Below are 20643 nucleotides of genomic sequence, written 5' to 3'. Positions count from 1 at the left end.
CCTCTTTCTCCCCCCCACCCAGCTCATGATCTGACTCGCTCTCTCAAATAAATAAAACCTTTAAAACAATTGTTTTAAGTGAATAAATAAAAAATGGCCAGTCTTGGAAAGAGCTGATCTTAGTTGGACGGTTTGTTTCCTGGATACATATTCAAGGTGTTGGAAATTCATGCAAGAGTCATTTTCTGCAAATGAAATTGTTTTGATTTCTGTGATTGAATCCTTGTTTCCTGGTGTGCAAATGGCACCATAACTTTACCTTGCTTTATTAATCATTCCAAAAAGATAGCAATTCATTAAAAACTTTTTTTTGCTAGAACCCTGGGAGCATTTACCCAATAAATCATTGGAGAAATGCCATTAACTTAATTTTTTTTCTCTGTGGTACAATATATCATCAGTAAAAGCCTAGCTTTCAATTTCTCTTAAAATGCTTACATGCAATGCAGAATATTGATCTACTGTTTATTCTCTTCCACATTGCTTGTTATTTCCTAGTTTTCTATATGGTCTTTCCCTTTGAAGCAGTTCCAAGATTACAACTTATGAACAAAATTCAAGGGTAGACTTCTAGAAAGCTAATAGGCTCCTGCATTCCTTTGATTTGTGACAGATTACCTATCAATGCTATTTTTCTCCACTGGATTTATAGGCCACCTTCACCACTCTGCTGGACTCCAAAGTCTCCTTACTGGACTATTTCCATGTTTTGCTTGTCCTCTGTCCTGCACCCCCCCCCCCAATCTTTTCCATTCTCCATATAGATGCCAGGGCTATCTTTTAAAATTATCAAAGCACTTCCATGCTTAAACTCTTTTGTTTTCTGTGGCACTTTGGATAAAATACAAAATCCTCAGCATGACTTCATGAGCAGTCCCCTGACCTCTCCAACACGGGAGCACACTGTTCTACTCTCTGTTCCTAACTTACGAGCTATGGGGGCCTCCCATCAGATCCTGGAGCTTACTGAGCTTTCCTCCTTAGTTAGGCCTTCACCTAGAATGTTGTGTTCCCATAGCTGTGTAGTCCTTGAAGCTTGTCCTCAGTCTCTCTGCCTGGCCACGTTCTACTTTTTCCTTGGAGTTTTTACTAGTATTACTTCCTCAGTGAGGTTTCTTCTGCCCCCTTCTGATGAAGTTTTAGAATATAAGTGAGGTCCGGAGCCGACGACCAAGAATTAAGACGTCTCTGGTGCAAAAAGTTGATTTTATTAAAGCACAGGGACAGGACCTGTGGGCAGAAAGAGCTGCTCTGGGTTTGTGAGGTGTGGCTGATTATATACTTGGAAGCTGGGGAGTTGAGGACAAAGCGGGTGTTCAGAAGGGCTGTCATATGCTAAAGAAGAGTCTCAGGATAATGGAGACCTGGCTATTGTCAAGCCAAGGCTGTTTTTCCCTCTAATAAGGTACCAACGTGAAGACAGTTGGGAGTTTCCTGGAGGAATGTTACATTCCTCCTATCACATGTACTTGTCAATGGGCTTTAGGTTTAGAAGAAATCCAGTTTTTTTACATTTCCTTCTGCCTCAGCCTCCCTTAATTTTATGGAGGGGAAGGTGATGTTAGGGCTTCAGGAACCGAGTTATGGGTCTCTGGAAGTTAAGCTATTGGTAAGAAAGCTTCTTCCTTGTAAATCACTAGGACATTTGTAAACTGAGGGAGACTCCTGTTCTGCAAGACTGTGATCTCTATCAGTTAACCATTTGTTTTTCCTTTAGGGCAGCCAGGAGTGCCTGAGGAATGTCACATATACCACATGGGGGGTGGGGGTGTAGGGTGTCAGCTTCTGCTTTGTCCTCAGCTAGCCTTCTGCTCCCTCATCACTTCCACTCATCTAAATTAAGTGCCCCTCGTTCTCTCTTGCAGTACCTTAATCTTTTCTTTTAAGGCACTAACAATTTATTAAAATAAACAGAAATTTATTGTCTTCTACCCACTATACGTCTGATATACGTAAGCTCCATGCACAGATCTGTTTTGTATACCATGTAGGCACAGTGCCCAGAACATATTAGGTGCTCAATAAAGATCTGCGGGATGAGTAAATGATTACCCTTGCTTCTTAATTCTTTTTACTTGACTCTCTCCTACCCTGGAAAGTAGCCCTTAAAACTGAGAGGATGAGGTCTTAGAACCTTAGCAGTAGACACCAATGAAAGTTGTGAAATCTTAGTCAAAAAGGCAACAAATGTTTTATTTCTTCAATGCAAATTACTGTATTCACCACAAGCTAAAGAAGAGAACATATATATATTTATATATATATATTTGAATTTACGGAAGACTAAAGACATGGAAAAAAATCCAGCACCCCAACAAGTACAGCCAGGAAGGAAATCAGCTCTGTAATAGGACAGTTTAATGAATTACAAACAAGAAAGGGTGGGAAAGGAAGAAAAAAAAATGTGCATTGAGTTTAAGACACTGTAAAACTCAGAAGACATATTTACTATTCAAGTATAAACTCAGTAAGGACTTGGCATAAATTGAAAGGCAGCTGCTGAGGTACACCATTATAAAATAAGTTCTATGAATTTACAATTCTACCTTCCAATTTTCTGGGAGAAAAAACCAAACTCTTGAAGGTCTTCACCAGAGACCCTGAGAGGGATTAACACTTTTGATGAAGACATAGGCAACAATCCATGATTGAATTTACTCTTCAAAAACATGTATTTATTTAAAACAATAGGAATACGCGCTCTCAGACTGTCTTCTAAGAGTTTTTGAGACTGTTAGTTCAAGAGTTTCAAAGTATATTACCTCCAAAAACAATACTGATTAAAAAAAATTTTTAACAAAAAACAAAAAACCTGATTTGATGGTACCTTAAAAATACCCTAAATACCAAATTTTCTCCAGTCTAACATTGCAATTAATTTAAGAATTCCTCCTGCATTGTTAAAACATTTTTTCCTCAGAAAATGCGGGTACTGAAACCGGATAGAAACACCATGAATGTGAAAATACCACCAGTTTTCTGCAGTTAAAAAAAAACTACAATGTTCTTTGGAATCACGGAAATATAAAAAATTGGGTTTTTTCCCACAGTCTGTGCACCTTCTTTCAGGCCCTCCATGTTCCTCGTAGCATTGACCTGGGTGGTTCTAGTTTATAGATTCAAGTCTTGCAGTGCAACATCCACGCTTAACACACCACTGTCTCTCTGACCAACGGGGAGTTATGCTTAACCCAGAAATGCTGTTATTTACTTCTCCATAACGACTTCTGCCCCAAATAAAAACTTTAGAATGAGACAAAACATCCTGTTAAACAATCAAATACACCCAACATGGAGAATTCCGGTGTGGTTTCAGCACTCGGGAGGGCATGGTCTCCTATGGTTTTTCATGGAAGGACCACAGGCCTAGCTGTTAGCATTCAGCTTTCCTTGGCCTTAAAAGGAATTTCTCAGGGCTGGCAAGTTGGGTTAGATTCTAAGAGAATTTTGTCTTTGACAAACTACCATTTTTAGCATAAAATCTGGCCATGGCTATAAGTTTCAATGTGCGCACAATTGATTAGAGATGTTTTTTTTTTCTTTGTTTTTCTCTTCAACATTGGCTGGAATTGAGTAGAAATAAGTCCGTGATGCCTCTTCACGTGTGTCATGAAATATGAGAAATCTGTCTGACTCTAGACACTATTTCTTTACGACACAACGGGCAGGTCTCCAGTTGCAAGGCACAATCCATGCACAGGTCACTGAGGAGAAAGATACAAGCGCTGGTTAGGTTAGTGCTTCCAAAGGGCAAACCGACAATGTGCCGACTCAATCTGAAATATTAACAAGTTCGTTCAGTGAAAGGGTAATCATTACACATGGTTAAAAAATGAACTAAATAGGGGCGTTAAGCGTCTGCCTTTGGCTCAGGTCGTGATCCTAGGGTCCTGGGATGGAGCCCCACATTGGGCTCCCTGCTCAGCGGGAAGCCTGCTTCTCCCTCTCCCACTCTGCCTGCTTGTGTTCCCTCTCTTTCTGTGTCTCTCTCTGTCAAATAAATAAAATCTTTAAAAAAAAAAATGAACTAAATATATAAACCAACAATGAGTCTCCTCCCATTTCTGATCCCCCATCTTCCTCTTCTGAGGAATAAGTACATTCTTCTAGAAAGTCTGTATGTACACAGCAAAAACTTATAGATGTGGATATGTGGGTAGAGACACATGATATTTTCCCAGACAGCTAGCCATTTATCCCAATATCAAACAGTCCATCTTGCACCGCAGAATTGACACAAGGCCTTTATATGTTAAATTTTCATTTGTATGTAATTAGTTCCATTTCTGGGTTTCTATTCTGTTCCACTGTTCTGTCATTCTTTTCATATACTGGGAGCAAACTATAAGCCTTTATTTTACTTTATTTTTTTAATGATTTTATTTATTTATTTGACAGAGAGAGAAAGAGAGAGCGAGCACAAGCAGGGGGAGTGTTAGGTGGAGGGAGAGGGAGAAGCAGGCCTCCCGCAGAGCAGAGAGCCCGATGTGGGACTCAATCCCAGGACCCTGTGATCATGACCCGAGCCGAAGGCAGACGCTCAACCAACTGAGCCACCCAGGTGCCCCATAAGCATTTATTTTAATATATCTTAAGATGTGGTAGGGTGGGTGCCCTCCATAACTCCTCTCTTTCAGAATTTTCTTGCCTTACATCACATAAATTAGCATTTTAAATTAGCATTTCTATTTCTAGGGGGAAAAAAAAAGGTTGACCCAAATTAAAATTAGGGTTTAGGGAAAATTGTCACCTTTACAATGCTGAGAAGTCTTCTAAGAACAGACCCATTTATTCAAGTCTCGTATTGCATTCTTTAGTAGTTTACAAGTTTTCTTCTTACAGGCACCACATATTTCTTGGTACGTATTCTTAAATAGCCCTTTTTTTTTTTGTAGTTTTTATTTTTTATTTACTCATTTAAGTAATCTCTACACCCAACAGGGGACTCAAACTCATAACCCCAAGATCAAGATTTGCATGCTCCACCGACTGAGCCAGCCAGGCTCCCCTGGTCTGGAGTTTATATAGAATCTATTCCCTGAAAGTTTGAAAGAATTCATTTGTGAAACCATCTGGGCTTAGTATTTTTGCCTGAGGGTGGGGTGGAGAGCAGTGTGGGTGCAAATGTAGCTTGGATAATCATCTCAGTTTCTTCTATGGTAATAGGAATGCTTAGATTGTCCATATCTTCCCAGGGTCAGATCAAGTCATTCACTTTAATTTCCTTTCTCTCCCCCCCCCCCCCCGCCACTTTAAAATTGTTGTTGCTGCTGAAAGTTGAGCTAAATTTTTTTTTGCCGTTTTTTAAATTTTTAAAAAAATTTATTCATGTGGCCGGGGGTGGGGGGTGGGGGTGGGGAATATGAGCTGGGGAGAGGCAGAAACAGACTCCTTGCTGAGCCAGGAGCCTGATACGGGGCTCAATCCCAGGACCCTGAGATCATGCCTGAGCTGAGCAGATGCTTAACCATCTGAGCCACTCAGGTGTCCCTTAAATTTTCTTACAACTCTTTAAATTTCCTCTTCCAATCCTGTCTTGTATATATCTATTATGGAGACTGCTCATACTTAAGATACCTGGTTCTAAGTTTTTAGATTTCAGCCCCCATTCCTGAGTGTTTATTGTGTGCAAAACCACTGAGAATGGCCAGAGAGCTCAAAGATGAGTAAGACCAGATACTACTCTTTGGGATCTTAACAACCTCCCAGAGACAAAGATCAAAAACGGTGTTGAGATATCCATCCTTTAAACTTTGCATCTGCCTGTGAGGCTCTAATAACTAAAACCTTCAAAGGTGCTCAAACTGAGAATTTGGGCTGCAGAACTGATACCAAGGAACAGCCACAGCTGGAGTCGCTGTGCCTTTCTTTCAGAAGAGAAACTGGTACTGCGAAGGGTGAAAGGAGATCCACTGCTTGTACTTCCCTTAACAGCCAATTAGCTAACAACCCATTGCAAAAGTCAGCAAGGTAGAGTGAAGGGCCCAGGCTGAGCCACACCTGGAGGTGACAAACTGGGGTCCAATACTGGTGGCTAAAGCTCTATCAAAAGTAAAAGCAGGGCGGGGGGGGAGGGAGAGGGGGACGAGAAGGGCAGAGTATGGGATATGGTGAGTTACAGGGAGCTGGCCTGGAACATCAGCCTGGGTACTGCTCCTCCACAGTCAGCACACGTGCCTGGGCCAGGTCAGGGGCAGCACACCGCCTGGCTCCTTTTTCCGTTTCCAACCTCGGCTGGGAGGCCTTCTTGGGGGCATTTGTACTTGTTGCTCTTGCTGATGTTTAGACACTCTTCTATAGGATCCAGGCTGCCCTCTGATTCATCTCATACAACTGAAACTTGGTTAGACGGGAGGGAGGCACTGCCTTCTCAACGGTTAGGAGGGTAAACAGTAAGTAAACGAAGAGGCCCTAAAAACTAAAAGGGATTTCCCAAGAGGCTCATAAATAGTATTAAAACGTTTACATTTTGTGAGGTGAAAACTATACTAAAATACAGTACTGAGTAAACAAAATAAAAACAGGGGCGCCTGGGTGGCTCAGTCGTTAAGCGTCTGCCTTCGGCTCAGGTCATGATCCCAGGGTCCTGGGATCGAGCCCCGCATCGGGCTCCCTGCTCTGCGGAAAGCCTGCTTCTCCCTCTCCCACTCCCCCTGCTTGTGTTCCCTCTCTCGCTGTGTCTCTCTCTGTCAAATAAATAAATCTTAAAAAAAACCAAAATAAAAACAGAGGCCTTCCATTAAGCAGCTTCTTCTACTTCAGGTACTTTCTGGAAGACAGCCATGCACTCCCTGGCAAACTAATTTCTCATTCAGCCCACTTTGTATATAATAAACTTTAGTGAACAGCTATGGAACTAGAAACACTGTGTAGGGTCCAAGGGCAGGCAGCCCCAGGATGGGCCACAATGACATGCAGATTACTTTGAGCTGAAAACAATCAAGGTCCAAAAGACTCAAGAAGAGACTCTGACCTCCCTGCAACTGCCTAAAAAGAATTTAAATAGAGGACCTGTACCAGGAAGAGTTATTAGCACACTAAGAAACTTCATCTGCATAACTGGGCAACCTTTGTTTTCCAAACATCCCCTCACCTTCCTGCTAGCGGCTTTCCTCCCCTTTTTACCCCCACCCCTACCCTTTCCTTAGCTTATGCAGACATACATAGCTCCTTTTGCCTGACTGTCTTCGGAATTTCGTGTCTGTGTGGATTCCCCATATGTACGAAACTAAATGTGATTTTCTCCTGTTAATCTGTATCATACAAATTTAATTCTGACTCCAGCTAGAGGAACTCTGGACAGAGCAGAATTCCTTCCTCCCCGACAACTATAAAAGCAATTCTAGAACAGGATGAAATTTTGCCTAATGTAATACACAAAAGAAATGACCAAACCCTCTTACCTGTGTCCACATGGCTTCAGTTGTGTGTCTGCTACTTCGTCACAACACAGGGAGCAGCAGTTTTCCCGGATACTGACTTGCTTCAACAGAGCAAGGCGCCTGTGCCTGAGTAGAAAGTGTAGTTTGAAACTTACTTGGTCAATAAATAAATGGGCCTATTAGCAGTGCTGCATATTAAATGCTTTGAAAATACTCTGTCCATGTGAAGTATACGATGTATTCCTTAAGTTCTGTTCAGTAAGGTTCTCACACGCATCTCATTTCAACCTTATAGTGAGTGATTTTCTATGGTAGAGAATGACGGAGGCATGGTCATTCCCATTTTACAGACAAAGGCATAATTCATGGAAATGATCTGCATAAGGTCACACACATGGTAAACAGATTCAGGAACCAAATTCAAATCTTTTGGTTCTCAGGCTAGTACTAGCTTTATTTTACCAGCAAATTTTCACTTTTAAGTCCTACAGCTCTGAGAGTTTGATGAAAAGCAGCAGGAGACTTACCCAAGAAAAATGCACACACACAAGTTCTTATACAATTTCAATGTGTTGGGATGCCTGGGTGGCTCAGTCGGTTAAGCATCTGCCTTTTGTTCAGGTCATGATCCCAGCCACGCATCAGGCTCCTTGCTCAGCAGGGAGCCTGCTTCTCCCTCTGCCTGCCGCTCCCCCTGCTTGTGCTCTCTCTCTCTCTGACAAATAAATAAATCTTAAATATAAAACCAAAACAAGGGGCGCCTGGGTGGCTCAGATGGTTAAGCGTCTGCCTTCGGCTCAGTGCATGATCCCAGGGTCCTGGGAGCGAGCCCCGCATCGGGCTCCTTGCTCAGCAGGAAGCCTGCTTCTCCCTCTCCTTCTACTGCTCCCCCTGCTTGTGCTCTCTCGCTCTCTCTGTCAAATAAATGAGTAAAATCTTTAAAAAACAAAACAAAACAAAACAATTTCAAGGTATTTATGATAGTCCAGCACAGACTCTTCTGGAAGCCCACACACCTCAGGTTAGAACCCTTGCATCACACTTTGACTCCGTTTGAAATAGAAAAGCAAACAGGCAGAACTGCTTTGTTGAAGGTGCAACCCTGACGCTGGGCAAGAGAAATGAAACATTCACTCTGTTCACCTTGGGCCAAAGCCTGGAGATTTAGCAGTGAAGAGAGGAGTAAAAACATATCCCCGCCTTCAGAGAGCTTACACTCTAGTGAAGGGAGACTAGAAAGAAACTAGGTGAAAAAGTAAAATATATAGAATTTTAAGAGGAGTATGAAGACAACGAAAGCAGGGAGGAGGATAAGGTAGTATGTACGTGAGAAGCAGGGAGATACCATTTAAAATATGGCAGCCATGGAAGGTGACATTTGACCTGAAGGGTGTGAGGGAATGAGACCTGTGGATATCTGGGGATACCATTTGTGATATTGTAATTTATAATAAATATATATTTGGTCTTCATCTGGGTTCCTGGCACAGAGGTCCTAAAACCCTGGAAATTTCCTAAGAGATGAGAGCAATACAGGTCTTTTGTTATGTTAATTAGACAACTTTTGAAAAGCCCCTAGTTAACCTAAGTTTTGGGCTGGTTGTCAGGGGGACCAACCTTGTAATTAGTGGGTTGGAACTTTCACTCCTCCCCCCACCTCCCAGGAGGGCAGAGGGGCTGGAGATTGAGTTCAATCAGTAACGACCAATGTTCTCATCAATCACGCCTTCATAATGAAGCCACCATAAAAACCCAAAAGGAGAGGGCTTGAAAATCTTCAGGGATGGTGAACATGTGGAGGTTTCGGGAGAGTGGCGCATTCACAGAGCATGGAGGCTCCTTGGCCTTGCCCTCTGCATCGCTTCCATCTGTTCCTGTATTATATCCTTTTATTGTCAACTAGTAAGTAAACTATTTTCCTAAGTTCTGTGAGCCACTCTTAGCAAATTAATCAAAGATGATGAGGAGATCATGGGAAGACAGCATCAGAATGGAGCTAATTGCTGGGTGGCCTTGGAAAACACACACTGGCCCATTCTAGTAGCAATAGCAAGTGCAAAGGCCCTGAGGCTATAATCTGGTATGTTTCAGGAGCAGCAAGGAGGCCAAGGTGGCTGAATAAGGAGCATGAAGAAATGGGAGAGGGTAGGAGATAAAATCAGTGAAGTAATAAAGGAGAGGAGAGGACAAATCGTGTACAGCCTACTAGGTCACTGTAAGGATTTAAGCTTTCACCTTAAGTGAAATGAGAAGCCACTAGAGTCTTTCGAGCAGGGAAGGGCATGATCTGATTAAAGCCGTAACAAAATCATTCTGGAAGCTGTGTTGAATAGACTGAAGGGGGTCCAGGTAGGAACAGGAAACCAACTAAGGAGCAGGGTGAAAATAATCCAGGTGGGAAATGATGGCAGCTTGGGATGATGGTGGCAGCAGTGAGGGTGATAAGCGGTAGTTGGATTTGAGATGTATTCTGAAGGCACAGCTCCCAGGGTGTGCTGAGGGATAGGATGTAGGAAGAGCAGAAAGTAAGGTGTCAAAGATACTCTGGGATTCTGGCCAGGGAACCTGGAATGATAATGGAGTTATTAACAGATGAAGGAAGCCTGCAGTTCTACAATCCTGGCCACTGTTGCTGAGAGGTGGAGATATGGTGCTTCACTGTACTGTTCTTGTTTTCTTTTGTGTGTATTTGAAGTTTCTCATAATAAAAAGGTTAAGAAGGGGAAAAAAGAATCAATGAAGGAGAAGAATTAGAGAGTCTATACAATATAGAACAATTTACAAGATCCCAGATAGTCACAGGGCCATGATCTACCATGAGGCCAGAAAGGAATATATGAGTAAACAAATACAAGCTGCATAGAAGCTTTTGGAACACAGGCTGAAAATATTAATGGCATAGAAAACGGTCTCAGGCACATACACACCTAATGTCACAACCTGCATCAAGGTGCAACTGGAAGGTTAAAGGGTGCAAGGTAGCAGCAGGAGGTTTCTGCGGCCTGATCAGCCTCCGACTCCCGAGCCGGGGTTGCTGTCAGAGCACCTATTGCCATCTGACTTTTGCCAAGTTTAATTCTGCAGGGGCGGTTCCCTAAATGCTGGAGCAGTGTGAGCGGAGGCCGGCCTCCAGCGGAACTCCTGGGGCCTGCCCTCCCCTTTCAGGGTGTACGTCACAAGGCAGGCCGCTTGCTGGGCGACATCCAAGATGACAGGCCAAGCAATAAAGGAACGAGGTACGCCAGACGAGCGAGGTATTACTTCAGACGATCACCAAGAGGAATTTAAAGTTCAGAATCTCTGTCAGGCACCAAGACAAGTTGAAGGGAAGAATGACCCTCAGGTCCCTGAGCCGGTATGTAAGTGGCCCTTCTGTTCCTGCTATATTACGGAGCTTCTGCTGTAGCAGGCAAAGCTGCTGGGTCACCAAGTGACATTTTCTGGTTCATCTGGAAACTGCTGAGCTGCTTTTCAGCCTTGAGACACCGAGCCCAAGGTGAAGCACAGCCCAGAAGGGCTGTTTACAGACCTGCTTTTTCAGACAAAACAGGAGCGAGGATTACAACATTGTGTTACAGATACCTTCAGGGGCATGACGGCTCAACCCTGGCTACAGCATGGCCAGTGTGGTCTCCTTGAGTGCTGGGAGAATCTCTGTCATTGATATAACCCGTGTGGCATGAGTAGCAGGAAGGCCCTTCCTCACACAGGCCCAGCAAGCTGTCTGTTAAAAAATGATAACTTTTGGCTCATATCGTGAAACAAGCTTCAAGTTGAGGTCATTACCAGGAAGCAGCTGGAGTCTTTCCCAGCTTAAGGAACAGATCACGTTCATCTCGTAAGGGAGGAAAGCAGGTATTCATCCAAGGAGATAATTAAGGCCGAGCACAATTTTTGGCAAAGAAGGGCTGTGAAATTTTATCCAAGATGGCATTCATTGTCCTAAGGGCTGCAGAACAGTGTTGGCATCTTTGCCAAGTAGCTAAACCCAACAAGAAATATGTTTCATTAAATCCCGAAGTTCAAAGCACATCTGTTAAAAGATGTACTTGATTTCCTAATATTTAGGATTTTTCATTGACATTCAGGTAGAGTTAGTTTGAGGGGCTTCTTCGTGTATGTGCATGTGTTATATTGTCTGGTTTTTATACCGATGTTATTTTATTTAGCTCATAAAAATTATTTGGAATGATTTCTTTCTGGGTTCTGTAACTTTTTTTTTTTTTTTTGGTGCGAAAAGGTGGTTTTATTAAAGCATGGGGACATTTATTAAAGAGCTGCTGTTCCAGGATTGTGAGGAGCAACTGATTATATAACATTTTTTTAAAAATTTATTTGAGAGAGAATGAGCACAAAGCGTGAGTGAGAGTGAGAAACAGACTCCCCACTGAGCAGGGAGCCCGAGATGCAGGGCTTGATCCCAGGACCCTGGATCATGACCTGAGCTAAGACAGACACTTCACCAACTGAGCCACCCAGGCACCCTGAGGGTTTTGTAACATCTTAAATAGTAATGAAGTTGTCTGTTACTTAAAAATTTGGTGGAAATCTCCTGTGAAACCACCTGGATCTGGTGTTTTTGGGGGACATACCTCTTACTTTGTTTCAGTTAATTTTGTTATAATAACTGGTTTGTTTTATCTCTTCTGAGATCTCTTTGAGTAATTTTTATTTCCTAGGAGGTCATCCATTTTACTCAGGTTTTCAAAATTATTTATAAAAAGCTGAAAAAAATCTCTCAAGGAACTGCTATTTCAGCTTCTCATGAGATGCATGTGAAAGTCTGCAGACAGCCTAAGCAGATTCCTTACCTTGGCAAAATGATTTTCTCTTCAGCTGTGAGGAAGGCGTAGTCATTAAAAGTGCTAAATTTCATAGATGGTGGATATTTGAATGGTTTTGCTCCAAAATTGAACTCACATTGTTGATACGACATGAAACTAGCTGCAGCAAAAAATCCAGATCTACAAATAAAAATGAGGACAGAGGTCAAGAGAATTCATGAAAACAAAGTAAAGCTCATATACACAAAGTGGCTTTGAGATGTTGTACCCTAGCAGAAAGGGTGACAGATTCTGTTCACTAACCTAGACAGGACTGTGACCCTGACAATATCCTGCCCTCATCTTCCTATATCAAACTTCAGGACAGTTGTAGGTATGATCAGATGGGCCCCCAGTGACTCGAAATAAAATGACTTCTCATCACAACTGACCACATAAATGGACAAAGTCTTTTTCTGGAGAAAAGTGAACTACATGAATCTACTCAAATTTTTGACTGAGGAAAGCTACTTACACAGTAGATGAAAAGACTTGCTTCTCAGGAGGCAGCTGGTTGCCATTTAAAAAGAAGATCATTTGCTTTTCATTCAAGTCTAACAGAAATCCTACTGTGTCTCCTAGAGGATAAAGTGGAACATTGTTAGGGTAAGGGTATGTACTACTGCCAGGGTTCTGCTCAGTGTCTCAAGGGTTAAATACATCACTGTATTAAATCTGCATCTGTAGCTATGTATTAACACATTCATCTTCCTTGCTTCTTTTGCAGCTGATCTAATATTTTAATGTACCAATAAGAAGAAAATGCTGCCAATTAATCTATGACAAGCCATCAATTATAAGCTGCATCCCAATTTCGAAGATGTTAAAATGTGGAAAAATGGCATTTTGGGATCAGTGAAATATGGCAAGGTCAAAATCCTGTGCTACCTTGCCTCTCTGGTGAGTTTCAACTCTCGGAGATAACAACTGCCCAAAAACATGTTAAAAAAACAAACAAACATTCGTCTTCACTCAAAAGTTTTTGCCTTTTAAACTGTCAAAGATAAGCACATGAAATTATACAGTGACGACAAGGAATATGGATACTCAAAGCTGGTGGAGGAGAATCTGCCAATAGATCGCAAAAGCTGTATCCCCCAGGCTAGAGAAGTTTCCCTTCGAGGGGTTTATCCTGAGAAAACCAGAATGGTTTATAATATTTTTTTAAATCATAATTTTAAAAATCACAGCATCACTCTCCAATCTCTTGGGGCATTGGTTGATAGAGTTTAATGATAAAATGGGCTATTGAAAAAGCCATTAAAAATAACATTATTTTGGGGCACCTGGGTGGCTCAGTGAGTTAAGCATCTGCCTTTGGCTCAGGTCACGATCCCAGGGTCCTGGGATCAAGCCCCGCATTGGGCTCCCTGCTCAGCGGGGAGCCTGCTTCTCCTTCTCCCTCTGCCGCTTCCCTTGCTTGTGCTCTCTTCTCTCTGTCTCTCTCTCAAATAAATAAAATCTTTAAAAATAATGTTATTTAATAACCTGCAAAATTGTTCAAGGCATATGAATATAACAAGAGCAAAAAATACATACACCAAATTTTAAGTGTTTAAAAAAAATTACGAGGGATTTTCATTTTCCTTTCCCCCCTATTTTCCAAATTTTTATGCTAAACATATTACTTCAGTAATCCTTTTAAAAATTATTAAAACCCCAAATGAGGCAGTCTTTGCGGACAGTGCCTCCATCTTACGGTCTGCTAAACGGAGAGGCTTTGTGTTCCCTTAAGAACCCGCCTGTTAAGAGGAGGGCTTATATAGGCTTCTCAGGTTTCCTCTTTTCCCACACTATCAATGGAGCTAATTAAGTGGAGCCATCCCCTCACAGGAGTGGTCAGATTCCTGTTCTCTTAGCATGCCTGAAAATTCAGTTGACATCTATAATGCTGATCAGGGCACGAAACCAAAAGAGAGATGCTTGGAGAAGGAGCTGGGTTCTCTCCCCTATACTGTTCAAAGCCGGGAGTAAAATCTTTCCAGAGGTTCCATCCCCTACCATATGGCTCTACATCTTCAGAACGAAGTGGGGCCACCAGAAGGCCCTCCAAGAATACCATCCTCCAGTGCAGTGGGGCCACAGCGGGGAGGGGGGGGGAAAACACCTGTTTTCTCTGTATTTAGTTCGGGGTAAAAAGACTCAATAATCTAACCCTTTAACAAACTGCATGGCTGTAACTTTGCTGCTTGAATCTTTCCTTAATAAATATTTTCCTGGGTCTAAGGCCTTGGACAGAATGAACACCTGAATGGGGCAAAAGAGATCGTAAGGTAAGTTGATAAGATACATTCCTGCTAAAATCCTAGAGCCATGATTAAGAGTCCTGGCAGCATGTGCCCCTGCTGCATCACCCCAAGCCTGATGTCTGGAGAATGGAAGCTGGGCAGGTGTGTTTGAGGCTGAAAGTGCTCAAATGGTCCTTAAAAGCTGCTCTAGAGGGGACCAGAATGTGGCCACTGTGGAGTGCCTATTCCCATCTGGTCTCTGAAAAATCCTCATTTTACCGGCATTACAATGTCAGCATCCTCCCAGCGTATCTCCCTGGATGCTCTGATGCAAGCATGTACCCAGAGGGGCGCCTGGCTGGCTCAGTCAATGGAACTTGCTACTCTTGCTGTCGGGGGGAATGAAACTAGAATTCATATTTATCTTTTTTTTTCTTTTAAGATTTTATTTATTTATTTGACAGAGAGACAGAGCCAGAGAGCACAAGTGGAGGGAATGGCAGAGGGAGAGGGAGAAGCAGGCTCTGCACCGAGCAGGGAGCCTGATGCAGGGCCTGATCCCAGGACCCTGGGATCATGAACTGAGCTGAAGGCAGACGCTTAACCATCTGAGCCACCCAGGCACCCCCTTTTTTTTTAAAGATTTTATTTATTTATTTGAGAGTGAGCGAGACAGAGAGAGAGAAAGAGCAAAGCAGGGGGGAGGGGCAGAGGGCAAAGCAGACTCCCTGCTGAGCAGGGAGCCCAATGCGGGGCTCGATCCCAGGACCCTGGGATTATGACCTGAGCCACCCAGGCACCCTGAATTCATATTAATCTTATCATTTCCCCCACTAAATTAAGAATTTTATAGTCCGAAATGGTTTTGCTAAAGGAAGGGCCCCACCAGAGGTGAACTTATCAGGAGAATACTGTTCACATCCATGACAGGGAATACAAAGGTTCATATCCCTTTTCACATTAAATCTTCCATTAAAATATTTTAAGGCCTAACATAATAGATGCCTCATCATACCCAGATGTCTTCACTTAGTTGATAAATTCACAGAGAGGAACGAATACCTTCTCTCCAGCACGGGTGTAGGTGAGGCTTGCTTCTGGCATTGTACCAAATCAGCTGCCGGCAGCCGTCGTACGCGCAGGAGTATTCGTCGTCCCCGATGCCGTAGCCTTCCTGGAGGGAGACAGGGCCCAGAAGATTAGCAAGCTCTGCCTGCTATGTTCTGGGAAAAGTGTCTTTCGTAACCATCAACCTGGTGGCTGGAATTCGAAGCTTTCTGGATGAAGGAAGCCTATGGTTCTTGGAAGATACCAAAATTCTGACCTCAAGGCCTGGTTCTCTGTGACTAGATCATGACTTCACCACCAAATACCTCCCAAGTTTCACATGTGTTAGTTCACTGAATCTTCACTAACCCCTCTGAGGCTGGTGGCATTATACCCCACTTTAAGAGGAAATAAAGGCTCCGAGAGGTCAACCATGTTGCCAAGGACAAATCATTACTCAGAAAGTCAAGTCTGGATGCTGGAATCTTCTGATTCCAAGACTGGTGTGCTTTCCACTTCATTGTAGCTGGGCAAACATCTTTCTTGCATGTAGTAGACTTCACAACAACCACATGCTCAGAAATTTCAAAACTGGAGGCAAGAGAAAGGTTAGAGTGGATGACCAGCTAATAGTTATTCTGAGGTGGGCTTAACTGGAGCATCATATAGGTCCTTGGCAGCTTTTATTACTTACTGCCTTTTAATTATTTCACAGTTATTTTATTGTTAAAAGAGTGGATGGGATCTTAAATTATTTTAAGTGCTTTTTTTTTTAAAGATTTTATTAATTATTAATTGGCATTGTTCTCCAGACCCATGTACTTCTGACTTCATGGTGCCACAATCAAGCCCCACGCTTCCAGGTTTTAATTAAGGCCCAGTCAAAGAGGAGGCCCTTCATCAGGGTAAGTTCCCAACGAAAGCAAGAGCAGTCTGGGGTCTAGTTTTCTATCCTGGACAAGAATTGACCTCTCTACTGGTCCCCTTCCTCCAGTTGTCTCTCCAGCAAGGAGTTTGGCAAAACGCTATGCACAATTCCAAGATGCTATACAGCCTCGCTGGAAGGGCCCCTTCCAAAACTATGCTTCTGGCAGGCAGGCTCAGTTTGGTTCACTTCTAAAACCTATCCTAGGACCTTACATATGGGAGACTATTGTTTAGATTAACAAAATAATCCAAGGGGTTTTCCCAGTTCAAAGGGTAAAACTCCTATGTCCATTAAGAGTCCAAATCAAAACTGGATTAATTCCAAACAGCTTAAAACTGGAATAACACAAGAAAGCTGTTCAGGCTGACATCTGAAGGGTATATATTGGCAAGAAATCAACATCTATAGGAAAGGGAGGAACCCCAGCCTCTGATACTCAAGTCGCGGTAGATGAATCCTGCTTCCTCTAGTGGGTTTCGTCTTCCCTCTTTACGTGACCGCTTTCTATAACAAAAGATAAATGCTAAATATTGAAAACAAATGTGCCTACTAGTTACAAAGTAAAAGTCAAGTAAAAGAAGTCAAGCCAACATTTAGTATTTTATGAAAGGAAGAGAATTCCTACAAAGTTCTTACAGCTTAAATGCAAGGTAAAAGTCATCACAGGTTCCAATATAAAAACTGAGCCAGAGATGTGGCTGGCACCGGAGGAGGGCCTACAAAGACAAAGGACACAGCCAACCTCTAGGTGCAAACTTAAAACTCGGGGGAAAAAAAAACCGAGGGGCGATTTCCCTTGTGTTTTCCTATTTCTGAACCGGGTTAGCAAACCCTTGTGTCGGATCTGGCAGCATGTGGTTCAGCCCGAGAAATGATCATTGTGCAAACCCATCTGGAAAATTTGTGTCCTCCACCCACTCGCCAAAAAACTGCTGTTGTCCCCATTTACACCGTTCTCTAGGGTACTCACGTGATTGAGAAATTTGCTGTCTCGTGTGGCCCAGCCGATCTGCATGACACCAGAAGTGATCACGGTGACTTCGTAGTACCACACCCCGGCATCCACGCAAAAGGTGCAACGCACGCTTTCAAACGAGGAGGCATCACAGCGAGCCTGGCAAAACCAAAGCGGGCGACAGCCCACCGTCAATGCCTGAAGACCATGGAAGTTAAGTGACTGCCTAGAGGTGGAATGTCCTTTTCCTTATTAAAGCTTCTGGTGGACGGTCGTTTCCTTCTCTGTGCATCCTCAGTGATACGAAGTACAAAACAGAAAGAAGCATGCTCTCTCTTATAGTTTTATTCCTAGGGAGTTCTAACAGGGTTGGAAGGCCTCAAAGATGGCTGCAGTAACCATTAACGGGGGCTACTGGCTTCTTTTTTGAAGTACTTATAGAGCTTTACCCTCCCGGTAGAATCTTTTACGAATGCATCAACATGGCCTTATCCTGCATGTGTTAGGATGCAGAGAGAGGAGGACACTGAAGGGTATGAGATGGGGTACCTAAAAATAATTGAAAGCAGAAAACCACGGCAGGCATTTGGCAATAACGTAAGATCAAAGAGCTGTCTGCAGCCATTCTTCAAACAGCTCTTTCATCCTGATGTGTCTGGTGCCTGATGGTGCCTTCCTGTGCATCAGCAGCTTCCATCAACCTGCACCACGAAATCAGCAACACTTCCACCGTCCAGGGAGGAGGGGAGCACTAGCCAGAATACAACTGTGATGCAGGGATTCAAAAAGGAAGGGCCTCTCTCAGAAAACACTAGTCTTTGCGCCTTTAGCTGAATAAAGCGGCAGAGATTGAAAACAGACATATTTAAATCAAATTGTCTATAGAGAACAGACCGAGGGTGGCCAGAGGGGAGGTGGGCGGGGGGATGGATTAAATGGGTGATGGGGATTAAAGAAGGGCACTGGTTGTGACGAGCACCAGTGTTGTATGTAAGTGATGAATCACTAAATTCTACACCTGACACTTCCATCTATTCTGCTAGAAATGGCTCTTTGTTCAGAACCAGGGCGTGAAAATGAGAACAAGATTTTTTCCCCCACATGTTCCGTCCATGAAAGCTTTACCTCTAAGCCATGAGGCGAGATCTTCAGGTACTCGCTGACATCGTTGCTATTCAGCATGGCCCTAATGCTATTCAGGTCCACTTTCTCATAGGTCAGCTGCCTACTGTCTTTTAAAACTGCAAAAGAAAAAGTGGTCATGTCTCTAAGGCAGGCTGTTGTGGAAAAAAAGCTAGTGTCTTCGCTGGCTGCCATCCTGGTTAAGAGGTGGGGGTGCTCAGAAATGGCAGGATAGGTAGGGAGACTTAAAACCTTGCCTTTCCGCTGCACGACCATATGAGGATCAATCAAGCCAAAGCTGGGACAAGCTGGGACGGCACTGCTGGGTTTAGGCTTCTGTTCCCTATATTTGTTATCATGCATGCAATAAAAGCCAAATTATACCTTTTTGGAATGATTCTATCTTTTCCTTTCTTTTTTTTTAAAGATTTTATTTATTTATTTGACAGAGACACAGCAAGAGAGGGAACACAAGCAGGGGGAGTGGGAGAGGGAGAAGCAGGCCTCCCGCTGAGCAGGGAGCCCGATGCGGGGCTCGATCCCAGGACCCCGGGATCATGACCTGAGCTGAAGGCAGATGTTTAACAGCTGAGCCCCCCAGGCGCCCCTCGGAATGATTCTTTCATTGGCACCGCGCAGGCTGTGCACAAAGCAACTCTCCACAGTGCTGCGGTGGGAGGGGGGCACACACACCCAGCCATGCCTTAGCACAATGCTAACTATGGAGGGGGAGTGAGGATTTAGTAGTAGGATGGTTTTCGTTCTAGCAGCCCTTGGAGGAGAAAAAGAAAAGCCAGGAGCAGCCCTCTTGGCGTAGGTCAGACGTGTCTTGAGTTTTGAAGAGCCATGTTAGGATTAGAAGAGTAAAGAGAGGGAACTCCAAGTGAGGAAAAAGCCTAGAGAGATCGGGATGACTGGGGCCTGCTTGTAGGACAGTGAGGAGACAGTTTGTGTAGGGAAGACTTGATTGGACACTGCCATCTGATTAACGGCCCAGATGCAGCAGGAAGTAGGGGACCAGTAAAAGTTTTTGAACAGGAGAGTGCTGAAATTAGAAGTATACCATATAGGGGCGCCTGGGTGGCTCAGTCATTGGGCGTCTGCCTTCGGCTCAGGTTATAATCCCGGGGTCCTGGGATTGAGCCCTGCATCAGGCTCCTTGCTCGGTGGGAAGCCTGCTTCTCCCTCTCCCACTCCCCCTGCTTGTGTTCCCTCTCTCGCTGTGTCTCTCTTTGTCAAATAAATAAATAAGGGGTGCCTGGGTGGCTCAGTCACTGGGCGTCTGCCTTCGGCTCAGGTCATGATCCCGGGGTCCTGGGATCGAGCCCCGCATCAGGCTCCTTGCTCAGCGGGAAGCCTGCTTCTCCCTCTCCCACTCCCCCTGCTTATGTTCCCTCTCTCGCTGTGTCTCTCTCTGTCAAATAAATAAAATAAAATCTTAAAAAAAAAAAAAAAAAAGAAAGAAAAACTTTAAAAAAAAAAAAAAAAAGAAGTATGCCATATACTTCTTGTTTGGAGAGTCCCTAGAATACTTTTCTGCTACAATACGGCCAACCTACAGTATAGGCCCTTTCAAGGAAAATGTCACACTCACTATTAACAAAATGAAGAACAGTGATCCTATATAAGAAATGGGTTTGGATATGGAAGCAGGCATTTTAATAAAGCACAACGCCTACTTACAGAGATTGTCTAAGCTCCATTGGGCGCAGAAACCGACTTGACGCTTCAGATAATCAGGATCATCAGCCCAGGACTCCAATGTGATGAGTCGGTCACTAATACTGGATTCAGAGATAGTCAATTTATTTTCACCTGTTTGGGAAGACAGACACACTGAATCAACCATGAAAGAGTAGGATGATTTGCGGGGCAGGTAAGGGGTAGGAAGGAGTGAGGAGAGGCAATCAGAAAACGTGGAAACTAGAATAATGACCTAGCCCAAGAGCCTCAACTATTTTCTGGGAAGTAGCAATCTCATTGCTAACTTTTTAGCTATAAAAAGTGAGTAACTGTGGTCACAAGTTTTGATTCTTAGGTGGGAAGACTCTTGGCTTCTGTCCCTGTTACATCTTACTGGCCTTGAGGCAATCTACCCAGAGAAAAACAGAACATGTGCACGTTTGTTGGGGCTCAAAGCATAAGCTCATCCAGTAAG

The 20643-nt window shown here is 43.5% G+C and overlaps 1 protein-coding gene across 3 annotated transcripts in view; it reads right to left on the bottom strand.

Annotated features, from left to right (window-relative positions):
• Nucleotides 1-1748: 1748 nt before the first annotated feature.
• The window catches only part of RSPRY1 (ring finger and SPRY domain containing 1), a 42332-nt gene continuing 23437 nt past the window's right edge, over nt 1749-20643 (bottom strand). For all 3 annotated transcript variants that reach the window (XM_032424583.1, XM_032424582.1, XM_032424584.1), the window contains 8 exons: nt 20169-20300; nt 18489-18604; nt 17379-17522; nt 15496-15607; nt 12681-12783; nt 12194-12346; nt 7404-7508; nt 1749-3704 (listed from right to left, as the gene is read on the bottom strand). In XM_032424583.1, the coding sequence (XP_032280474.1) occupies nt 3608-3704; nt 7404-7508; nt 12194-12346; nt 12681-12783; nt 15496-15607; nt 17379-17522; nt 18489-18604; nt 20169-20300 (962 nt within the window). In that variant the 3' untranslated portion in view covers nt 1749-3607. The remainder of the gene's footprint in view (nt 3705-7403; nt 7509-12193; nt 12347-12680; nt 12784-15495; nt 15608-17378; nt 17523-18488; nt 18605-20168; nt 20301-20643) is intronic.

This window comes from Phoca vitulina, unplaced genomic scaffold, assembly GCF_004348235.1.
Source record: "Phoca vitulina isolate PV1807 unplaced genomic scaffold, GSC_HSeal_1.0 scaffold30, whole genome shotgun sequence".
NCBI classification, from domain to species: domain Eukaryota; kingdom Metazoa; phylum Chordata; class Mammalia; order Carnivora; family Phocidae; genus Phoca; species Phoca vitulina.
This window is presented reverse-complemented; position numbering and strand designations above follow the sequence as displayed.